The sequence below is a fragment of the Protopterus annectens genome, chromosome 7.part1 (assembly GCF_019279795.1).
Source record: "Protopterus annectens isolate FY-2018-M chromosome 7.part1, PAN1.0, whole genome shotgun sequence".
Classification (NCBI taxonomy): domain Eukaryota; kingdom Metazoa; phylum Chordata; order Ceratodontiformes; family Protopteridae; genus Protopterus; species Protopterus annectens.
This window is the reverse complement of record NC_056740.1, coordinates 417,586,268-417,609,989: the sequence shown is the minus strand read 5'-3', so window position 1 is coordinate 417,609,989 and position 23,722 is coordinate 417,586,268. Positions and strand designations below refer to the sequence as shown.

Below are 23,722 nucleotides of genomic sequence, written 5' to 3'. Positions count from 1 at the left end.
CAGAAGTGATACCCGGGGTAAACCTACGATCTCCCATCCACTCATCAAGATTCCTCTTGAGGAGAGTCAATGAGGGACTCTGCCTAACCTGGACTGGAATTTTATTCCAGAGTGAAGGGAGCCTCTGGGTTATGAATCTGTCCCTCCAGCATGTCCTATTTCAGTGCTGAGGTTCAAGTCTCTCGAGTGCGGAGCTCGATGGGATTTGGATTTTCTGAGGTGCAGCATGTCCATTAATTCCAGGTTGGACATGGCTTTATACGTCAGGCACAGATCACCTCTGAGCAGGCAGTATGCCACTGGGTAGAGCTGGAGTTTCTTTAACCGGGCAGCATATGGCATCTGTTTGAGCCCTTTGATCCTCTTGGTGAGGTACTTTTGGGGTCTTTCCAGTTGCTGCAGGTGTCTGGTAAGGTACATCCCAAAAGGGGCATTGTACTCGATTATGGGCCTGATGAGGGATTAGTAAAGAGGCATGATAACCTCCCCTGATCTAGATGTGAATCCCTTCATGATTAGGTGGGCTATATCAAATGTTTTTCTAACCACTTTGGCCATGTGGTTTTCGAATGAGAGATTGCTATCAACTTGGGTCCCAGGTCCCTAATTACTTCTTCCGTACTTAATGGATTACCACCTATGTGGTAATTTGTGAGCACTTTGTTTTTGCCAAAGGGGTTGACTATACACTTTTGGCGTTTAGCTTGAGGCCATGGCTCTGGCACCAGTTGTCTGTTTCTATGAGGCCCTTTTGTAGGATGCTTGTGTCGGCTGGAGAGTCTATTATGGCACCTAGTTTGCAGTCATCTGCGAACTTGGTCAGCCACAGTCCTTCCGTGTTGGCCTGTACCTCAGAGAAATATATACCGAACAAGAGAGGTCCCAGGACTGAGCCTTGTGGGATGCCACTTGTAACTGGTTCGGAGTCTGACATGGCTCCAGCAATTCTTACCATGTGGGTTCTGTCCTTGTGCCAGTTTGCAACCCATCTAGTGACATAGGGGTTTATATTTAAGCTGGTGAGCTTATCTATAATGCCCAAGTGGGGTATTGTATCGAAGGCTTTTGCGAGGTCCAGGTAAGCTGTGTGGACCACCTTCCCCTTCTCAATGGCCTTGGTGACTGTTTCAAAGAAATCGACCAGGTTTAAGAGGCAGGATCTGCCCTTAACAAAGCTGAACTGGGTAGGATCCAGTGTCTGTAGAACCCCAATATCTTTATTTATGAGGTCCATGATTATCCTTTCCATAGCTTTGCAGACCAAGCTAATCAGGCTTATGGGGCGATAGTTTCCAGGATCCGTTGAGGCACCACCTTTATGGAGACGGACCACTGTTGCTGTACGCCACTTTTTTGGTACATATCCTGTAGTAAGGCTGAGACTGAACAGTAGTTTTATGTTTGGGTTTAGCTCTTCTTGGAGTTCATGTAGGACGCAGCCCGGGACACCGTCTGGTCCCATTGATGCTGTGTTTTTTGCTTTGGAGAGGGCGGCTCTTACCTGAGCATCTGAGATGTCAGGGGGGCAGCACTCTGCTGGGATAGATATTTGCCCTTTTGGTGGGGAGGGGGGGGGAGCAGTTTGCGCTGAACCTGTCAGCTAGGATGTTGGCAATGTCTGTGGGTTCGGTGTATTTTTTGTCATTTTGGACTAATTCTGAGCATATCTGGGAATTCCCACAGGTTCCTAACATAACTAAAGAAAGCCTTGTGATTAGCCTTAGTGTCCTGTGCAATTTTTCTCTCGAAGCTGGCCTTAGACGATTTTATGAGTGCCCGTAGTTTTTTGCTAATACTGATAAGAGATGTCTTCCCTTTTTGGGATTTTGCTCTATCATGTAGTAGCTTCCTCCTTCTATTGTATAGTTTGTTTATGGCTGGGGTCCACCAGACAGGACGCCTGCCTTTGGAGGATTGGGTCTTGGTTTTATTTGGGATTGCATGATCCATGCATTCCTGAAGGTGTTCATAGAATGCGTTTATAAAGGATTCTGCGGTCTGGGCCGTATTTTCCACAGGCCCGGAGGCTTTGAAGGATTCCACCTCGGTTTTGAGGCATGTGAAATTTGCTTTAGAGAAGTTTTTCACTGTGGTTTTCTGGGCAGGGGGTGGGGTCGGGATGTGAATATCCAGTGAGATTAGTTTATGGTCTGATCTTACCAGTGAGGGATGCACTTCTGGTCTGGAGCATAGAGCCCCCATGTTGGTGATGATCAGGTCCGGTATGTTTTCCCCTCTTGTGGGAGTGGAAACAAGTTGTTCCATAGCATTTGAGTTTATAAATTCTAGGAACCTTTGGGCTAGGGTGTTGGAGCTAGAGTAATACTCCCAGTCTATGTTTGGGTAGTTGAGGTCGCCCAATATAATGGTGTTTGGAAAGACCTTCATATTTTCCAGTGTTCTCAGGAAGGCCGAGTGGGGTTCCTGGGTTTGGGAGGGTGATCTGTAGCAGGCTATAAACTGGAAGGCAGTTTTACCCACTGTTAGTTGCACATGGATAGTCTCTGATGCTTCGTGCTGTGCCACCAACCTGGAGGTGTGGGTATCTTTGACGAATATTGATACTCCCCCTCCTTTTGTGGTTTGGTCCAAGTTTTGGGGCCGAAAAGCATGGTATGAGGTATAACCTGGTAGTGCTGGGGTGCTCTCGGGAGCCTTGAACCTGGTTTCTGTTACTGCACAGATATCGATGTTCTTCATGCTAATGAGTGTTTTGAGTGCATGCATCTTGAGGTTTAGACTTCTGGCATTGAGTAGCATTACTCTTAGTTTCTTATCCCTTGTGATACCTATGAAGGTGGGGTTTGTCTTTTGAGCCTTGCCTAAAAAAGGCACTATGGGGGTGGCAAGAGCCTTTGCCAATATCGGAAAGCCCAGGGGTGACAGGTGCAAGCCGTCCCTAGTGAAGCATCGTGGCTTGTTGGGCATGTCATCCCAGGCTGACAGGCATTGGATCCCCTTTGAATGACACCAATACTTAAGCCAATTGTTGAAATTGATCATCTTGTCTTCATATTGTGGCATCATTCTTGGTGAGGGTAAGATGCTACTCAAGGTCAGGGTCATACCGGCCTGGGCTACATGCTCAGAGAGCTCCTCTATGTCTCTGTTCATGTAGTCCAGGGAGGTACGTCTCAGGTCATTCACACCAGCATGGACAATGACTGAGTCATATTTGTACTTGCCTTGGAGTGACCCGAGTGCTTTTGTTATGTGGCAGATCCTAGCGCCCGACAGGCAGCTCACTGTGACCTTCGCCTTGTTCAGCCTGGTGAGCGGGACGTCCGTGTGCCTGACGATAGTCACCTATTACAAGTGTATCAGGTGTGTTGTTTAGCCTTAAGAGCTGTGACTGTTCGGCACACTGGCTTTGTGAGCTATGTGTTGCACGTGTTTTGTTTTCATCTATTAAGATCCATGCCTCCACCATTTCAGCTCATTATACCACGGAACCTACTATTTTCTCTCATCCACTACTAAGACAGTACCTCAGAGGTGCAGAATTTGTTCAGATGGTAGTTCTGAGTTGAGGCAAACAGGTCTATCTCTGGGGTCCCCCATTTGTTCCTCAAGAGGTTGAACACATTTTGGGTTCTAGTTTTCATTCTTGTGGGTCCATGAGATTTCTGCTCAAGTTGTCTGCCAGTGAATTTAGTTTGCCTGGCAGGAAATGAGCTTGTAGGTGCACTTGGTAGCTAAAGGCTGTGCTCCACAGAGCCATGGCTAGTCTGCAGAGAGGGCGGGAGTGGGTTCCCTCCTGCCTGTTTATGTACCACATAACTGTGGTGTTGTCTGTCTTTACCAATAGTTGTCCTGGAAGAATAAGGTCTTTGAAGGCTGTCAGAGTATTCTGTACAGCTAAAATTTATTTCTGACTGATATGCAGGTGCATCCGTCTCGGGTTCCATTTGCCCTGAATGCATTGCCCTGCCATTTGAGGCCCCCATGCATAGGCTGATGCGTCTGTTAGGATTTGGGCGGCAGGGGATAGACTGAAAGGGAGTCCCTTGTTGTGATAGCAGGCCTCTGCCCACCAAAGGAACTCTGTTCCTAGACAAGGAATGATAGGAATCATTGTTTCCAGGTCCTGAGAATGTTGACACCATAGACTTTTTAGATACCACTGGAGTTTCCTCATATACAGTCTTGCATATGGAATTAGCAGAAAGCTAGAGGCCATGAACCCCAGAGCTTCCAGTATTTTCCTTGCAGAAAGCTGGGTTTTTGTGGCCAGTAGTTTGAAGTAGGCTGTCAAATAAACTTGTTTCTCTGGAGTGAGGGATGCCATCTGGGAAGTTGTGTTCAAGCTTGCTCCCAGGAATACAATCTGTTGGCAGGGTACTAGGTGAGATTTCTTTTCGTTGTTGGTGTACCCCAGTGAGGTTAGAAGTTTCTTTACAAATGCCAGGTGTTGTAATAGCAAGTCCTGGCTTTCTGCCTGAATCAGGCAATTGTCCAAGTATGGGTACATTTGAATATTTCTCTGCCTGCAAAATGCAGTGGCTGGAGCTAGACACTTTGTGAACACCCTGGGCACAGTAGATAAGCCAAAGGGAGCTGCAGAGAACTGAAAGCCCATGGAGCCCACCCTGAAATGTAGGTATTGTCTGCAGGATTCTCTTATTGGGATGTGCAGGTAAAGCTTCCTTTAAGTCTAGGGTTGCCAGCCAGGCATCCCTGGCTAGCAGATGAAGAAGCTGTTGAAGAGTTAACATTTTGAATTTTGGAACCACCAGAAAGGTGTTGAGAATAGAGAGGTCCAGGATAGGACGCCAGGAGTTTTCTTTCCTGGGGTATCAGAAAAAGTCTTGAATAAAAACCTTGTCCCCTTAGTTCTGCTGGGACGGGTTGGATAGCCCCGATACTGAGAAGAGAGAGAACCTGCTGTTGGGCCTCCACCAATTGATTTGGGGGAGGTTTGGCCAACCATTTGGGGTTGGTAGTATGTGAAGTGGAATCTGTATCCTCGGGAAACTATGTTCAAAACCCATTTATCCTGAGTAATGAGTTGCCAGTTTTTTGCATGCAGGCGAGCTTTTCCCCTAAGGGAGCAAGTAGGTGAGCAGGGCTTGGAAGGGTTAAGGTTAAGCCATTGTGCCATTTTTCCGTGGGGGGGTGGCTTACTACTCCCTGCTTTAGAAGTGGGAGCCCCCCACTGCTTAGATCTGTGTGCAGGCTGAGACTGCAGTCTAGGTGGTCTGTTGTTCCTTGGCTTGGACTGAGAAGGCCTGGAAGGGACTGGAACGGACCAGTTCTTTGAAGGCCAATGCCTACTGAATCTGGGAGGCTGTACTTGCAGAAAATCTTTAACAGTTTGCAGAGATTTAGCTTTTTCCTCCATCCTTTTGAGGACTTATTCTGCTTTGTTGCCAAAAAGGCGGTCTTGATTTAAGGGTGCATCCAGTAATTTAGCTTTAACATGATCTGGCAAGTTTTGATCCTTAAGCCAAGCATGCCTTCTAAGTACAGACCCAGTGACAGCAGCCCTGCAAGATGCTTCTAAAGCATCAAAAACACATTGCAAAGTATGTTTACCAACTTGTTCTTCAGAATGCATTAAATCTTGCAAGTCTTTGTGTTCAGCACAGTCAGGAATCAACATCATTTTCTGTTTAAGTAGTCCCATAATATATTGTTGATACTTGAACATATGAAACTGGCAATTTAAAGCCCTAATGGCCAAAGTAGCAGAAGTGTATACTTTCTTACCCCAACTGTCTAAGGCTGTAGAATATCAGAAGGGGTATATTTTTGGCAGCAGTAGCCTTAATTCCTTTTGGTCCTTGGGAAATGGTCTCTGGATCCATAGTAGGATTCTTGAAGAGGAACTTGCGAGAGTCAGGTACTCTGTAATACCTGTCAGGTTTTCTGGGAGATGGAGGGTAAAGTGTCTGGGGTAAGGCTAGATTCCAAGAAAACATCATCTACAATAGCCAGAACAGGAGGGATAGCTAGAGGCCTGTGTTGAGGTAGGAGTAAGAATTCCCTAAGTCTCTTTTTGGACTCAGAATAGTCCTGGCTTTCCCAGTGGAAATGCTCCCTAAGGGTATGCTAGGTTTCACCAAAAGAAAAATCTTCTGGAGGGGAAGAAGAGGGAATGGAATCCTCTGCATCAGAATCCTCATAAGTAGATAAGGGCAAATCCTGGTAATCAGAAGGAGCAGAGATATCAGATTCCTGATCAGAATAATCGGAAAAGAAAATCTGTTCTAGGTCTCAGAGGAGGAAGGCTGGCTTCTCCTAATTAAGGTAATAAGGGCTTCAGCCATTCTAAGCATTTGTTTTTGAGGCATATGGGCCTGAGTCAGCGGTTTGGTAGTTGGTTTTCTAGGCGTTGTGCAAGTTTTAGGCCTAAGGAATTTGGTACTTTAGATAGAAATGATCCCATCGGTTTAATATGAAAGTCTGTAGGCCTGAATACACCCTCAGAAGCCAGTGCCTGCACAGCAGCTCTGGACCCATCTAAGGCAGAGACATCCGCAGGTTCCATAGTCGAAGCAGCATCTCGCGGCATACCTGACTCCGAATGAGTCTCAGTTGAGGCCTGCGAATCTGTAGTACCGGGTATCGGGGGTTGCCAAAGCACCTCACTGAGTACTGGTGGACTGGCGACTAGCTTAACGGAAGCGTCGTTGCCAATTTTGGACCTATGCTGTCTCTGTCTTTATCCTTACTTTTTTCGGAAGATCGGTAGTCGGATGGCTTAACAAAGCCATTTCAGAGTACGGAGATCGAGAACGAAAGTATTTAGCTACAAAAACAGCCCGACGACAAATAGTTTGGGTATTGAACAAGGCACAAAACTGACAGCGAGGGACGTCGTGGTCTGGGCCTAAACAGGTGATGCAGTAAGAATGAAAATCTCTGAGGTATTTGCTTTTCACAGGCAAGACAATTGTTCAGTTTTTCTGACATCAGTTAGAGCAAGAAAAAAGGATCCCCAGCGAGGTACTTATCTTTTCTGAAGACTTTGGGTTTGAAACTCGAAAACGAAAATTTCAGGAGTTGGCCAACCGGCACTTGCGAACTGCTTCTGCTTCGGGCACCGCACGGCAAGAAAGACTGATGTAATGGCATCTGCTACATGGTTAACACCCCTGACAACCTGATGTCGTGGAAGAAGCGACAGCATCCGAAGCAGAAATCCAAAGACTCTAGTATTCAGGCAGGCTAAGGGCTACCTGCAGGCAGATAACCCAAATGTGATGACTGCAACAGTGAAACACAAAGAACATCCAATGCTGCTTTGGCCAAAAGGGAGTCGCCAACAAAATCTTTGGTTTGTCTTGCTGACTTTTCAACAAGACTTTTTGTAGGAGTGGGAAAGGGGGGGGGTGTATACAGAAACATCCCCTTCCATGAGACAGAAAAGGAGTCCGTTGCCCTCACTAGGGGGCTGAGTGCCCTAGTACAAAAGAGTGGAAGTTGTCTGTTCAGGGGGGAGGCAAATAGATCTATTTGTGGTGTAGCCCACTTGTGGACTATGCCCAGGAACACATCCTTGTGGAGCATCCATTCGTGGGATTGTGACATGGACCTCCTCAAGGTGTCTGCCTGAGTGTTCTGAGCTGAGGGAATATAGACTGCCTGCAGGGTGACTCCATGTTGGGCTGCCAATTCCCAGACCTGAAGTGCAAGTCTGCATAGGAAGTAAGAATGTTCCCCCGTTTGTTCATATACCAGAGAATTGTAATGTTGTCTGTGAACAATTTCATGGGGCCTTACTTTAGAATGTATTGGAAGGCCCTCACAGCAAAGATGATAGCTTTCATTTCTCTGATGTTGATGTGTTCCCGCATGAAGGGGTCTGTCCATATGCCATCTTCAAGCTGCCCACAGGAGCCCTCCAACCCAGGTCTGAGGCATCTATGTACATCTCCTGGAAAGGGGTGAGGGGTTGTAATGGATGTCCTGGGCTGAGAGACACTTGATTCAACCACCAAAGGATCTCTTTCCTTAGGAATGGTAGGAAGGGAATGTTGTGGTCCAAGGGGTGGGAGTGTTGGGTCCATGTGGACCTCGGGTACCACTGACATTTTCTCATGTGGAGTCTTGCCAGTGGCAACATGGGTATGGTGCAGGGCATATATCCTAGGAGTCTGAGATACTGTCTCGATGTCACAGCAGAGTTGTGGAGGACAGATAGTAGATATTGCTTCAGACTTTCCACCTTTGGGGGTGGAAGGAAAGTACAGTTGTGTATCTACCATATATGTAGATGTTTGAGTGTATTCACTGTTGCAGTCATTACATTACACTTGAGTTATCCTGCTAGCAGGCAACCCGCAGTCGGCCCGAGTTCCAAAGTCTTGGTCCGGCGTCGGTTGTTGTCGCTTCTTCCCTGACATCAGTGCGCCAGGGGTATATAAGAAGCAACCGACGCCATTTTCTTCTGTGTTTCTTGCCCCAGATGTCAGGTGCCCCCAAATAGGTACGCAATGCATATTGCTAATAAAGACATACAGAAAAATATAAACAATACATTCAGCTACAAGCAAATACACCACAAAGGTTTGTCTTCTTTCACCCCAGAGCTCTGGGAAAAGCAGTGACAAAACAGACTTTCTGCCTGGATTACCAGAGACATCTCTCTTTGTTACACCTACCATGGCAAACAACTAACCTGAAAATTAAAACCCATTCCACTAGAGGCATGGCCTCATCTGGAGCTGCCTTCAAAGGGCTGGACACTGTTTCCATTCTAGAGGCTGCTACCTGGTCATCTGTCCATTTCTTCACCAAACACTACAAACTGCACCACATTTCCAGGTCTAGAGCAGGGTTTGCTAGGCCAATCCTGCATGGGTTCTTGGAAAATTGTTCCATACCACCCTTTTCCCTGTCAGGTTCGGCATTCATCCAAAGGTTATGAATACTGCAACATGGGAATAGAAGGACATAGAACAGTTGCGTAAAAATCTTACCATAACCATAGATGTCCTTCTCTTCCGTGTTGCAGTTTTCTCCCCTATATGAATGTGTGTGTATTATATGTATATGTGTATATATATATATATATATATATATATATATATATGTATATGTATATATATATATATATATATGTGTGTGTGTATATATATATATATATATATATATATATATATATGTATATATATATATATATATATATATATATATGTATATATATATATATATATATATATATATATATATATATATATATATATACATATATACATACATACATATACACACACGCGCGCCCGCGCGCGTGTGTGTGTGTGTGTGTATATATATATATATATATATATATATATGTGTGTAATATGCAAAATGCCTTCATGGATGAGATGACACAGGACTTATGTAGGAATCCTGGCACTGGGTCCGACTGGGGCATTCAGTTCTGAGGAAAGGTATGTGCAGATGTTGCTTTTATGGCCTACTCATCCTACAGCCAACATCAGAAGTCCCATGTACCTTGTAGTGACTAAAGCTTTTGTATACTTGCCGGACGTTCAGGTAGCTAAGCAGAGGATAACCCAAAGGTTATGAATACTGCAGCATGGAAGAGTAGGACATCTATGGTTATGGTAAGATTTTTATACAGGTATTCTTTATTACAAAATTGGTTTCTAGTACAAGGGTTTCCTTCCGGCCATTTTATAGTGGTGTCTGTGTAGGATGCTCTGTTACATACCGTCACTTGTACTAAATATTTGTTTTTATGTGTTGTATTTAGTTAGCATTAGTACTGAAGTGTTAATTTCACCACTATCATATTTGAAATTCAAATTTTCAGTCTGTACTTCAGTTATTTTAATATTGTCTTCAAGTATTTATATTTTTGATTCACCGTATGATTTATGAACTTTAGCTCTCTAGGTGATGGTCACTGGAAATGTGACACCCTGACCCAGGTGTAGAATGGGTGGAAAGGGACAGATGCCGATAAGATGTTATTTTTATGGAATAGTTAACGGTGAATATTCACGTAATGCTTTACCCTCTGCACCCAGTCTATAATGTTTATTCATATGCAAGAACCATTTATCTGCCACATCATTCTTCCCTGTGAGGGAATTCAAGCTTGGAAAACTAAGCAGAGTCCTAAACTGGGCACCTGTAGGGAAAGAGACAGTGTTTTTCACAATTTCAGGCTGGGTGGTGACACAGGAAAGGTGAGCTATAACTAATGATATTGTTTGGGGTTACTTTGACTTCTCAAAGATGTACTTTTTATGGTTAATTATACTTGCACACAGCCTAATATGTTTTGTGCTAATTTAAGGTTCTGAGTGGTGTACAATTGCTGTTCTGAGACTCTTGTACATTAGCATTTATTGACAATTTTGTATTGTGTTCTTCACATTTAGCACTTTGTTGTCACTTGTTTTACTTTTCTTACATATACAGACAGAAAAAGTGGCTTTTCCCCTAAAAAGTCTAAGTATCTCACACCTGTACAGCACAAAATGAATGAACTGTTTGAGGCGGTAAAAAACTACACTGACAAGCGGGGACGGCGTTTGAGTGCCATCTTCCTGAGGTTACCATCACGATCAGAACTTCCCGACTATTATGTGACTATCAAAAAGCCAATGGACATGGAAAGAATTCGTAATCACATGCTAGCTGGCAAGTACCAAGACATCGATGCCATGGTTGATGACTTCATTTTAATGTTTAACAACGCATGCACTTACAACGAACCCGAGTCACTCCTGTACAAGGATGCCCTTGTCCTCCACAAAGTCTTGCTGGAAACAAGACGAGACCTGGAAGGAGATGAGGACTCTCACATTCCCAATGTCATACTGTTAATACAGGAACTGATCCACAATCTTTTTGTTTCTGTAATGAGCCACCAAGATGATGAGGGACGCTGTTACAGTGACTCATTAGCAGAGATCCCTGCAACTGACCCAAACTTCCCAAAAAAGCAGCCCCTGACTTTTGAGATTATCCGGAAGAATGTGGACAACAACCGGTACAGAAGGCTTGATTTGTTTCAGGAACACATGTTTGAAGTACTAGAAAGAGCAAGGAGAATGAACAGGTAAGTTCATGTCCATTAGAAGCGATGCATTTTAGTTGCAATAAACTAATTTCACTAAAACTGCTTTTTTATGCTGTTGTGTTATCACTGAGGACTCGTCCAAGTCGCACAATGTGGAACGTTTCATGTGTGTACATTTCTTAAGTCCTACTGCCTCTGTTTATAATGTTTATGTAAAAAAAAATTAACTAAAGGTTTAATTTGTTGATCAGATTAATGCTGTTTATTAAACAAAAAGCATTTTGTTGCGAAGTATGCAGATAATACTGCTGCTTGCTATGATGTCTTCCTTCTCCTGTCAAAGAGCTTTTCAGATTTGTTTAAAATTACTTGTTGGCTGATGAAAGAGGATGTAACCGAGGATATAAAATTCCACTTTAAGGTAAGGCTTGGCGGTGCCTCATTTGATAGCTGTAGAGAATTAATGCCGTTTTCCTTTCTGGAACCAAGTATTTGCCCATGCATTGCAAGTGTTTTGTTTTTTGATAGTCTGCCATAGGTATTTGTGGGTATTTGATGTCATTTGGGATGTCCCATTTCGTCTAGGTATGCTTAAAACCAGACTTTTTCCTTGGGGAAACGTTTCCACATGCAAGGTGCAGTTCAGAATGACTGTAAATGAGCTTCTTCAGAAAAGATTGCATTCATGTTTATCAACAGATCTTTTTGTTTCTTTCTTTATTGCTGTTAGGTTTCAACAGTCAGTCGCCATTATTGGTTTCTTAATAATTAATAAACAAGGATGTTAAGTTGTCAATCTCGCCTTCATTCTTGCTGGATGGGTTCGGAGCCGATCCTCGGCTCCGACTCGGCACTTGCTTAGCTTGAGAACTCCTTTTACCAGCTCGAGGCAACCCTCTATCCCATGATGCAAGGCGGGACTACCTCAGATCTCGTTTGCCGCTTTGCGAAGAGGTCTCCTTTTTGCCAGCTGAGGTAAGTTTGAATTTTTCAAACAGCTTAGTCAGGGTTTATCTCTCCCTTGTTCCTTTTTATAGTGTGTAGTGTTTATACAGCCCACCCTATTTCCCCATATAGTTAAAAACTTCTAGTTTTTATAAAAATTTTCAGTTAGGCCTAGGCCTCCTTTCTTAATCCCTATCTGTGTGTCTGTGTTTGTTGGGATTAATTGTGTGACTGTTTGGGGTGTGTGTGAGTGTTAATTTTACTTTTTTCTTGGACTATGTCTAAGGAAGTAAAGGTCTCAGGCTTCAAGAAGTGTGACTCGTGCTGTCAGAAAATGTCTCTGACAGACGGTCACACTTCTTGTGTTACCTGGGGCCTTTACACCTGCAGGACTCCTGTGCTTTATGTCACTCTTTTAGCCAGAGAGTCCTGCAGGAAAGGAGGAATAAGTTGATCCTCCGTGGCTTACTAAAGCCAGAAGGTTCACCCACTAAAACTGGGTCCAGTAAACCTTCTAAGCCACCTAAGGTTCAGGCTACAGCTTCTAAGCCTTCCCCGGTGGCTCCGACTCCTTCGGAGTCGAGATCGGCTCCGGCCGGAGCCGATCTTTCTTCTCAGGTGGTAGGGTCGGTTCCGATCGGTTCCGACACCCAATCTGCTGTTGCCTTGTCGGCTCCGGCTGGAGCCGACATATTATCCAGTATCGGAGCCGAGAAGCCTTCGGCTCCATCTGGATCCCAGAGGACGTCGGCTCCGATGGCTTCGTCCAAGAAGAGATCTCGGTCCCCCTCTTTGGAGTCTATCCACTCTGCTCCGGGGTCTCCTCTTTTGTCGGAGCAGAGTCATCGGAGCCGATCTTCGAGATCTTCCAGGCTGTCTGACCACGATTTAGAGAGGGTGGTAAGCAGGCTGTTGAAGTCGCAGGCACTGGCCCAAATGCTCCATAGCCCGTCTCAGCAGACTTCGGCTATTGCTTTACCCCTTGAACTTCCTCCTCCGACTCCCCTCCAGAGTTCGGAGCCGGAGCTTCTCAGGACAGCGACCGTGTCGGCGCCGGAACCGATACATCCTTTTTCGGCTCCGTCGTCTTCGGCTCCGATCTCTTCCATGAGACCTTCCTTGGAGGGATCCGGTCGTCGAGTTTCCCTTGTCGGCTCTGAGGGGGCTAGTGGCATCGGACCCTTGTCCGACCCCGCTCTCCCTCTCGGGGCTTCGGCTTTGGTAAGCTCGGCACCGACATCGGCCTCGGAGCCTTCCCTCTCAGTGGAGCCGGGAATTCCTATTTCCTCGGAACGGGAATATTCCGGCCTCCCGGGGAGGGGAGCCTTTGAGGTGATGAGGAGTGTCCTGGCACCTGAGCCAGGTCAACGGTCCATCCCTTTAGCTCCTCCCTCTTCGGTGCCTGTAGACGCCTCTTGCTCTCAGGCCCAGGGATCCATCGCCCCAGGTTTCCCCATTGGGAATAACTTCCTCTTCCGAGGTTTCTCCTGATCCTGCAGGGGAACCCCCTCAGAAGAGGACGTGTAAGAGGAAACACACAGACTCCCCTGAGTCTACTACATCTGATACCGACTTAGATGAGTCGGAGGGTTCCCCACGGTCCCCCTCTGAGGATGTCTCCTTTTCAGACATCCTTGAGCTCCTCAAACAGAGGGGGAATTGGCTCTCCATTGACCCCTCCGAGGATGAGTCGGTATACCTGGAGGCTTTTGGATCCCGACCCTCCACCTCCTGGGTGTCTCCGCCTTTCGACCCACTTATGCAGGTAGTGGCTCGGAAGGCGTGGGCAGCTCCAGATTCTGTGGAACCTGTCCCCAGGAGACCATCCAAATTTATTACGCCCCTACAGACAAGCAGTTTCTTTCTAAGGGTGTCTCTGTGGATGCTATGGTGGTGGCGGCGGCCACCAAGAAGGAACTTGCGGATCCTTCAGTACCTGTCCATCCTCCTAACAAAGATTCTAGGACCATGGACAGGTATGGAAAGCGGATGTTTTCTTCAGCGACCTTTGCTATGCGTTCGCTGAACTACCTTTGTCACTTCACCAGGCTTCAAAGAGATATTCTCAAGGAACTAGGTGAAGTGGTCCAGGATCCTTCTGCTGCTGGGGCTCAAGAAAAGATTGCCTCACAGCTAGCAATCCTGAATTCCTTAACCAACTCCTCCATGCGGCTCATATCCTATGCAGCCGATGGAGCGAGCAGAGCCGCAGGCACAGGAGTGGCTCTTAGACGCCAAGCCTGGATGCGGCTTTGTAATTTTATGGACCCCTTTAAGGCATCCTTCACCAATACCCCCTTTGACGGTTCGGCTTTGTTCGGACCTCAGGTGAAGGAAACCTTGACCAGGTGTGAGCAGGACGGCAAAACTCTTTCTGCCGTTGGAGTCCATTTTCCCACCCCTTCTAGACCCTATCCCAAGGGTCAGAAGGGAGGGAAGATGTGGTTCCGTAAAGCCCAAGGAGCTGCGCGGACACGTGGTCAGTTTACCCCAGAGGCAGAGGGGTAACAATAAACGCCGCCCTAGAGGCAGAGGGGTCCTCAGAACCAGGGCAACAGGGAGTCTCTTCCTGAGAAGCCCTTTCAGCACCCCTGAGGTGTTGCCCGACTGTCCACCCTTGGAGGCAGTCGGGGGAAGGATTTCGCTGTACCCAGTAGCCTGGCGTTCCCTTTCACACGATTTGTGGGTACAGTCGATCATATCCGAGGGTTATAAAATCCCTTCGAAGGTATCCGTACCTCACCAATCCCTTCCAGACATCTCACCCGGTCAAAGGGATTTGGCAGAACAGGAAGTTTCAAAGCTCCTAGAAAAAAGAGCCGTCCAGACTGTTGCAGCAGACCAAGTAGGATCCGCGTCTACTGAGATTCTTTTTGGTCCCCAAAAGGACGGGAGATTGGAGACCAATATTAGACCTGAGCAATCTAAACAGATTTGTCAAGAAGGCAAGATTCGGATGGTCACGCTTCAGTCCATTCTGCCCTTTCTGGGCAAGGACAACTGGATGTGCTCCATAGACCTCCAGGACGCGTACTATCACATAAAGATACACAGGCGCTCCAGGAGGTTTCTCCGCTTTCGGCTAGGGACCAGTCATTATCAATTCAGAACCCTGCCCTTTGGCCTCACTTCAGCCCCCAGAGTGTTTACCAAATGCATGGCAGTGGTCACAGCTCATCTGAGATGTCAAGGATTCCAGGTGTTTCCTTATTTGGACGACTGGCTCCTCTCTGCCACCACCAAGCATCAGCTTCTTCAGAGCAGAGACTACACTCTGCAGCTTTGCAAAAGTTTGGGAATTTCAGTGAATTTCGAAAAATCTTCTCTGCTGCCTTGCCAATCTATCACCTTTATAGGCAGAATTAAACACCGTCAAGTTGTTAGCCAGACTAACAGATCAGAGAATTCTGGACATCCAAAAATACGCTCGATTTTATTGCAGAGCAGCAAAGTCAAAGCCAGATTGATACTAAAAGTTCTAGGTCTTATGGCTGCGGCCATTGTTCTTCTACCACTGGCTCGCTTCCACATGCGTCTTCTGCAGTGAATGTTATTCACTCAGTGGTCGTTCCACAGTCTTCCGATGAGACACGAAATATTAGTCACACAATCGTGCAGGACTCATCTGAACTGGTGGATATCTTCCCCTCTTCTTTATCAGGGCCGACCATTTGTTCCCCCTCTTCCGGTTGCCACAGTCACTACGGATGCCTCTCTGATCGGGTGGGGGGGCATTATCAGGGCAGGATGGTCCACGGGACGTGGAAACCCATAGAATACCATCTGCACATAAATGTCCTAGAGATGAGAGCGGTGCTTTTAACGTTGCAAGCCCTCAACGACTTTCTTCCCGCGGGGACTTTTGCAGTGCAAACGGACAACATGTCCGTGGTCTGGTACATCAACAAGCAGGGCGGGACCAGGTCCTATCCGTTGTGTCGAGAAGCTCTCAGACTTTGGCAATGGGCAATCTCCTCTCATCGGTTTCTGATAGCAACACACTTCCCCGGCAGGTCCAACCTCTTGGCGGACAGGCTGAGCAGAGCCATTCTCATGCCTCATGAGTGGTCTCTCAATCAATCTATAGTGGACCATATTTTTCTGAAGTGGGGCACACCTTGTTGCGATCTTTTTGCTACACCCCAAAACAACAAGTGCCCCGATTTCTTCACTCTCTTTCCCCTACCAGGCCAACCCCTGAGAGACTCTCTAACCCAGGATTGGCCCCGGGGACTTCTGTACACTTTTCCTCCCTTTCCCTTGATTCCACAAGTCATTCAGAAAGCCACCGTTTTGAGGGCCAAGTTGATTCTCATTGCCCCTTACTGGCCTCGACAAATTTGGTTTCCGTCTCTGCATCGTCACCTCCTGGTGCAGCCTTGGCATCTGGACCCAGTTCCGGATCTTTTGATCCACCAGTCTGGTCAACAGCACCGGGCCATTCATTCTCTCAACCTCACTGCTTGGTTGCTCCACTTCCTTCCCTAGCCAGGCTTCCTATGATCTCTGATCCTGTCAGAGATATCTTAGTAGCTTCTTTGAAGTCGTCCACCAGAACCGTTTATGCTAGCAAGTGGCGACGTTTTTCCCTTTGGGCAAACTCCAGAAATATTAATCCCTTTACTGCTCCTGTGCATTCTGTTTTAGATTTCCTGGCTGAAGTTTTTCAGTCAGGATCTTCTTCATCTACAGTAAAAGTTCAACTGGCGGCTATTTCCAAGTATCATGTTGGCTTGCAAGATCATAACATTATGTCACATAGACTATGCAAAGCCTTTCTGAGAGGAGTTTTTCTCCTGAAGCCGCCAATAAAACATCCTCCTCCACAATGGGATCTGAATTTAATGTTAGCATCCTTGATTTTACCACCCTTCGAACCGTCTGCTTCATGTTCCTTGAAGTTATTGACCTGGAAAACTATATATGTTCTTCATCTCACATTGCTGCAGTCCTTACACTTGGGTAGTCCGCTGTCCTCGGTCGGCCCGAATATCAAAGTATAAGGCTGACGTCGGTCAAGGCGCATTTGACTGACATCAGGACGTCAGGGTACAAATGCGCATGACCGACGTCATATCCTCAGTCTTTTTTGCCGCATGGTCCGATGCAGAAGCAGCATTGCAAGTGCCGGTTGGCGTTCTGAGATTTTTCGATTTCGAAGTTTCAGACCGAGTTCAAAGTTGGCTAAGTACCCCGTTGGGGAATATTTTAGTTTTTTCTTGCCTCAGTGATTTACCGGATGTCGGAAAAAGTCAATAATTGCATTTCTTGTGGGAAACAGATACCGCATAGAGATTATCATACTTTGTGTATTCCTTGCTTAGGGCCTGAGCACGACGTTGTTGGCTGTCGCTCTTGTGCTAGATTTAATAAACGCACTATAAAGAGGAGATTGGATTGTGCAAGGTTAGTCTTTGGGAAGAGGTGCAATTATAACATGCCGTCGGATGCTCCGACGCCCGCTTCTACAAAGAAGCGCAAGGACAAAGCAGTTAAGCCTAGACTGGAAGAACCGTCTGTACCGGACGCCGGTTCTTTACAGGTGTCGGTGGAGCCGGTGGCTCCACCGGAGGTTTCTTTGTGTTCCCAGGGTGAGACTTTAGTATTGCAAGATGTGGCCTCTCAGGAGGCAAGTCAAGCTGAGGGGGCTTCTCAGGTTACTATACTCCCCTCCCTTCCAAGGGTGGCTAGGCCCTCTCCTTCTGTTTCTAAGGCTTCTCCCAGGGGCAGGCCAGGTTTAGCTTCAGTTGGTGTTACCCCTAGCTCTTCAGGTACTGTGCCCAAGAAGCATATGCTTAAAATGGCAGAAGATTTGATTACTTTGATTAGGGGTTCTATGCCCCCTCCTGATAAGAGGCCTAGGGTGGAGCCTGAGCTGGGGGGTTTTGAGCAGGCTTCAGATGTGTCAGAGTCTTCGGCTGAAGACTTGCAGGAGTACTCTCCTTATTCTGATTCTGATGTGGATGATTCTACTACTCCTGCTTCTCCTCCTGAGGATTTTTCTTTTTCAGAAACTCTTCATTCCATGAGGGAGCATTTTAAGTGGGAAGGTCAGGACTTCTCTGATTCCAGGAAAAGGCTTAGGGAATTTTTGTTTTTACCCCAGCATAGGCCTTTGGCTATACCTCCTGTTTTGGATGTAGTGGAAGATGTTTTTCCAGAGGCTTCCCTTAATCCTGATTCTTTGCCTCCTGCTCCTGTTAAGCCGGATAGGTATTACAGGGTGCCTGAAGCTCATAAGTATCTTTTTAAGAGTCCTAGGGCAGACCCAGAAACTGTTAGCCAGGGGCCTAAAGGTGTTAAGGCTTCTGTTGTTAAGAATCCGGTTCCTGCAGACAAAGAGGCTAGGGCCTTGGATAGATGGGGAAAGAAAGTTTATAATTCTTCCACTCTTGCTATGAGGGCTTTGAATTGCCAGTTTCACATGTTGAAATACCAAAACTATCTCCTTTCACAATTAAAGTCTAAGGTTGATGCTTTGGCAGTAGGTATTGATTGTAAAGAGTTGCAAGATTTAGTGCATGTTTCTGAACAGGTGGGTAAGCATTCTTTGCAATGTGGTTTTGATGCTGTACAGGCCTCGTCTAGGGTGGCTGCCACTGGGTCTGTTCTTCGCAGGCACGCCTGGCTAAGGGATCAAAATTTGTCTGAACATGTTAAAACAAGGATTTTAGATGCTCCTTTACAATCTGACGTGTTGTTTGGTCCTCCTGTTGAGGCAGTTTTAAAGAAAATGGAAGACAAAGCAAAGTCTATGCAGACTGTTAAAGATTTTTTGCAGGTTCAGCCTCCAAAGTTTAGCAGAAATTGGCCTGCTAAAGGGTGGACGTATCCTTCTTATGATTCCCAGTCTAGGGGTAGATCTAGACGTGGTAGGGGCAGAGCTCAGGGCTCTTTCAGGCCTAGAACAGGGAGTTCTCCTGCACAGTCTTCAAGTGAGGGCAGGGGTCAGTCCTTTCGTAAACAGACCCAATGACCTACCTTTTCAGCTGCCAGAGCCTTCTCGTCTGGCAGCACCTTTGGGAGGAAGGTTGGCACTTTTCAAAGAAAATTGGAGTTTAATTACCCAAGACAAATGGGTATTGGATATCATACACCAAGGTTACAGGTTTTATTTCCATACCTTGCCTCCGTTCAGGGGCATGCCAGACGTTCCTCCTCAACAAAGAATAGAGGCTCACAAGCAAATTTCTCTGTTACTTCAACTAGGGGCCATACAGCCGGTCCCTATGCCAGAAGTGGGCCTAGGATTTTATTCTCGCCTGTTCCTAGTACCAAAGAAGGGGAACACGTGGAGACCAATTTTGGATCTATCTATCCTCAACACTTATCTGGACATTCCCAAGTTCAAAATGTTGACGTTACAACAGCTTTTGCCTCTGCTGGGCAAAGATCATTGGATGGTAACTTTGGATCTCAAGGAGGCTTACCTTCATGTTCCTATCAGACTAAGTTGCAGGAAGTATCTGCGTTTTCGAGCTGGGACTTTTCACTATCAGTTCTCTGCATTGCCCTTTGGCTTATCTACTGCCAGAGTGTTCACAAAAGTTCTGGCTCCAGTGATAGCTTTCTTCAGGCTGAAAGGAATACAAATCTATCCTTATTTGGACGACTGCCTGATTCTGGCTCAAGGAAGGGAAGAGCTTCTTCGTCATTTGGAATATGTGATAGCAGTGCTAAGATGCCTAGGGTATTCTGTGAACGAAATAAAGTCCAGTCTAGTACCCTCTCAAGACATGTGCTTTCTGGGTGTGAGACTGAATACAGCATCCCAGATGGCCTTTTAACCCCGGACAAACAAAAGAGTCTATCCCTTTACTTCCATCAGCTATCTCATCAGTCCGGGCTGACTGCAAGGACAGTCCTTCAAGCCTTAGGGTTCATGGCATCTTGTATTCTGGTGCTTCCCAATGCCAAACTGCATATGAGGAAGCTACAATGGTATCTCAAAAATGTATGGACACAGCACTGCCAGGATCTAGACACTGTCATTCAAATTATACCTTGCATTCAAAAGGAATTTTTGTGGTGGGCTCAGGAATGTCACCTAAACAAGGGACTCTCTGTGACCCGGCCAGAGGCGAGTCAGATTTTAACGACAGATGCCTCAGACAAAGCTTGGGGAGCTCATCTAAATGGAAAGTGGATACAAGACAAGTGGCCTGCCAGACTACAGCATCTACATATCAATCTAAAGGAGATGTTAGCAGTCCAGTTTGCATTAATAGCTTTCAAGGATTTACTTCTTCCAGGGCAGGTGTTGATTCTAACAGACAACACAACTGTCATGTGGTACATCAACAAGCAAGGGGAACATTCTTATCCTCTATGCAGGCAAGCAATGATTTTGTGGGAGACTGCTCTCAAGTTACAACTCAATCTTCAGGCAAGGTTTCTGCCAGGAGCACAGAACTCCTTAGCAGATGTAATTATGGATCCCCACGAGTGGAAATTGGATCCTCATGTGTTTCAGAAATTGACAGTGTCATGGGGAACTCCAGACATAGATCTGTTCGCTTCTCCACTAAACCATCAGCTGCCAAAGTTTTGCACAAAAGGTTTCATCCCACAGCTTGGAAAGTGGATGCTCTTTCTTTCAATTGGAGCAATCTTCATGTGTATGCCTTTCCACCTCTGCCTCTCCTCCCAAAGGTACTTCTAAAGGTCAGACAGGACAAGCCAAGGATGATTTTAATAGCTCCAGATTGGCCTCGACAGCACTGGTACCCATTACTGAGAAGTCTGGTACGGAAGCCTCCATGGCCTTTGCCTTGATTCCACACCTGTTGTCACAGGAGGACAGCCATTTGCTCAATGTCAAACTTCACTCTCTTCACCTAACAGCCTGGCATATTCTGTTTTGAACCATAAAGGGTCTCAACTTCCACAACAAGTTTTGAATGTGATTTTGGAAGCTAGAAGGCCTAGTACAAGGAAAGTGTACGCAGATAAATGGAAGAGATTTTTATTTTGGAGTGCAGCAAAAGATTTTGATGTTTCTGAGCCTAATTTGAGTGTGGCTCTTCAATATCTTACTGAGTTACTGGACAAAGGTTTGTCTTTCTTTTCTATTAAGGTTCATGCTGCAGCAATTTCGGCTCACTATGATTGTGACCCACCATTGTTTTCTCATCCTTTGTTCAAGCAATTTCTTAGAGGGGCAAAGAATATAAGACCCCGACGAAGAGCTCCTACTCCTGCTTGGGATCTCAATTTTGTGTTGGAGAAACTCACTCTACAACCTTTTGAGCCTGCAGCTACTTCTGAGTTGAAATATTTGTCATGGAAGACTGCTTTTTTGTTGGCAATTACTTCTGCAAGAAGGGTTTCTGAATTGCAGGCCCTTATGGCGGTTGAGCCTTTCTTGATTTTCCATAAGGATAGGGTATCATTACGTACTAATCCTTCCTTTATGCCTAAGGTGGTTTCTAGTGTGGCTTTAAACCAAACTATTCATTTGCCTACTTTTTATGCAAATCCTCAAAATAAAGGGGAAAAGATTTTGCACACTTTAGATGTACACAGGCAGTTGCGATATTATTTGGACAGAACTAAAGGGTTCAGGTAGTCTCAGCAGTTGTTTGTTTCTTTTGCTTTGAGTTCTCAGGGCAAGCCTGTGTCAAAACAAACTATTTCTAAGTGGATTGGGTTTTGCATTGCTTTCTGTTATTCCCATCATGGCAAGGAGATTCCAGCTGGGATTAGGCCTCATTCCACTAGGGCTACTGCCACTTCAACAGCTTTTGAGGGAGTGGCAACCAAGGATATTTTGGAGGCAGCTACTTGGAGTTCAGTGCATACTTTCTCTAGGCATTATCACCTGCCACTTTACTCTAAATCCAGGGCTGGTTTTGCCACTGCTGTTTTGCAGGGCATCTTGGCAGCTCCTGCTTCCTTGTAGTTAGCCATCCTCCCTTACCTCTGCTTTGGGATTCTACCCAAGTGTAAGGACTGCAGCAATGTGAGATGAAGAACATAGTACAGTTTTGTACCTACCATAAATGTAGATGTTCGAAGATCCACATTGCTGCAGTCCAATTTCACCTCCGTCCTTCCCCTCTGTAGTTAGAGGTGGTTGTGTGGGTTGGGTTGTACATATTGTGTATTTTGTATATATATTGTACATATAGTTAGTGCAAGGGTGGTGGGTTGGTTGTTTGCTGTCTTTTGGTTTTGACCTTTATTTTTAGGGTCTTCTGGCATCTGGGGCAAGAAAAGACTGAGGATATGACGTCGGTCATGCGCATTTGTACCCTGACGTCCTGATGTCAGTCAAATGCGCCTTGACCGACGTCAGCCTTATACTTTGATATTCGGGCCGACCGAGGACAGCGGACTACCCAAGTGTAAGGACTGCAGCAATGTGGATCTTAGAACATCTACATTTATGGTAGGTACAAAACTGTACTTTTTACTGGCTGTCACTTCAGCAAGAAGGGTTTCCGAGATTCAAGCTCTCTGCATCCGTTCCCCTTACTTGGTTTTTCACAAGGACAGGGTATCCTTGAGAACAAATCTGTCCTTTCTCCCCAAAGTTGTTTCTCAAACTAATATTAATCAATCTATCGATCTACCAGTCTTTTTCCCTAATTATTCTGACAGAGCTGAACAAAAGCTTCATTTTTTGGATGTCCATCGTCAGCTCAGGTACTATTTGCATAGAACTAAACAATTCAGGAAATCAGACCAATTATTTGTCTCCTATGCAGAAAACAGGAAAGGTCTCCCAGTATCAAAAGTGACCTTATCCAGATGGTTGTCTTCCACCATTTCTTACGTGTATTCGCTCAGAGGCAAGCAACTACCTTCTAAACCGAAAGCACACTCAACCAGGAGTCTATCCACTTCTGCAGCCTTTCAGGATAGACTACCCATTGATACCATTTGTGCAGCAGCTACTTGGGCCACTCCTCATACCTTTGTCTCTCATTACAAATTAGATTTGGCCTCTAGGGACAGGGCCAGTTTTGGTTCCACAGTTCTCAAGAGTCTGTTCCATTGAGCCACACGGGATACAGGTGCTAGGGACGCGGTCCCATCCAGCAAGAATGAAGGCGAGATTGACAACTTAACATTTAGAAGTTATGTACCTACCATAACTTTCCATGTTAGTTGTCTTCTCTCGCCTTCTTTCTTGCGTCCCTCCCTCCTTCCCTCTGGCCTGGACAGATCTTGAAGAGTTTCCTCTTCTCAGGTTGTTCCCTCCTGAGTCTTCATTAGAGGAGTCCTTTGTTATGAACTTGTTTTTCCTAGTTCTACTAGGTTAGTCCTTAGCAGGGTATTTTAGCTACCAAACGAGATCTGAGGTAGTCCCGCCTTGCATCATGGGATATAGGGTTGCCTCGAGCTGGTAAAAGGAGTTCTCAAGCTAAGCAAGTGCCAAGTCGGAGCCGAGGATCGGCTCCGAACCCATCCAGCAAGAAAGAAGGCGAGAGAAGACAACTAACATGGAACGTTATGGTAGGTACATAACTTCTAATTTGTTGATATTCACATCTCTCTCTCTGTCTCTTCATGATACAGTGTTTCTGCAGCTTCAGCTGCAGATAGTTTTATTTAAGATCAAGCTACAGGACAAGTGGATGGGTAGAGTTTGCAGAGTATTTCAACATATTTTGCTTTCAGCTATAATTTATTGCTTTGCAGAGGGCAGTTCTCCAGTGTAAGTAAACAAATATATGTATGTATAAGACCTACATTTCCAGAATGGTTTGTGACGCATTCTTCTTACAGTTTCTTTTTTTTTTTTTTTTTTGTGGGGGGTGTACCTGTACCTGATATTTAGTAAAGTGT

General features: G+C 45.8%; 1 protein-coding gene across 13 annotated transcripts in view; it reads left to right on the top strand.

Annotated features, from left to right (window-relative positions):
* Positions 1–23,722, top strand: part of PBRM1 (polybromo 1) — a 2,726,611-nt gene that overhangs the window by 1,275,650 nt on the left and 1,427,239 nt on the right. For all 13 annotated transcript variants that reach the window (XM_044078866.1, XM_044078877.1, XM_044078870.1 and 10 more), the window contains one exon: positions 10,381–11,023. In XM_044078866.1, the coding sequence (XP_043934801.1) occupies positions 10,381–11,023 (643 nt within the window). The remainder of the gene's footprint in view (positions 1–10,380; positions 11,024–23,722) is intronic.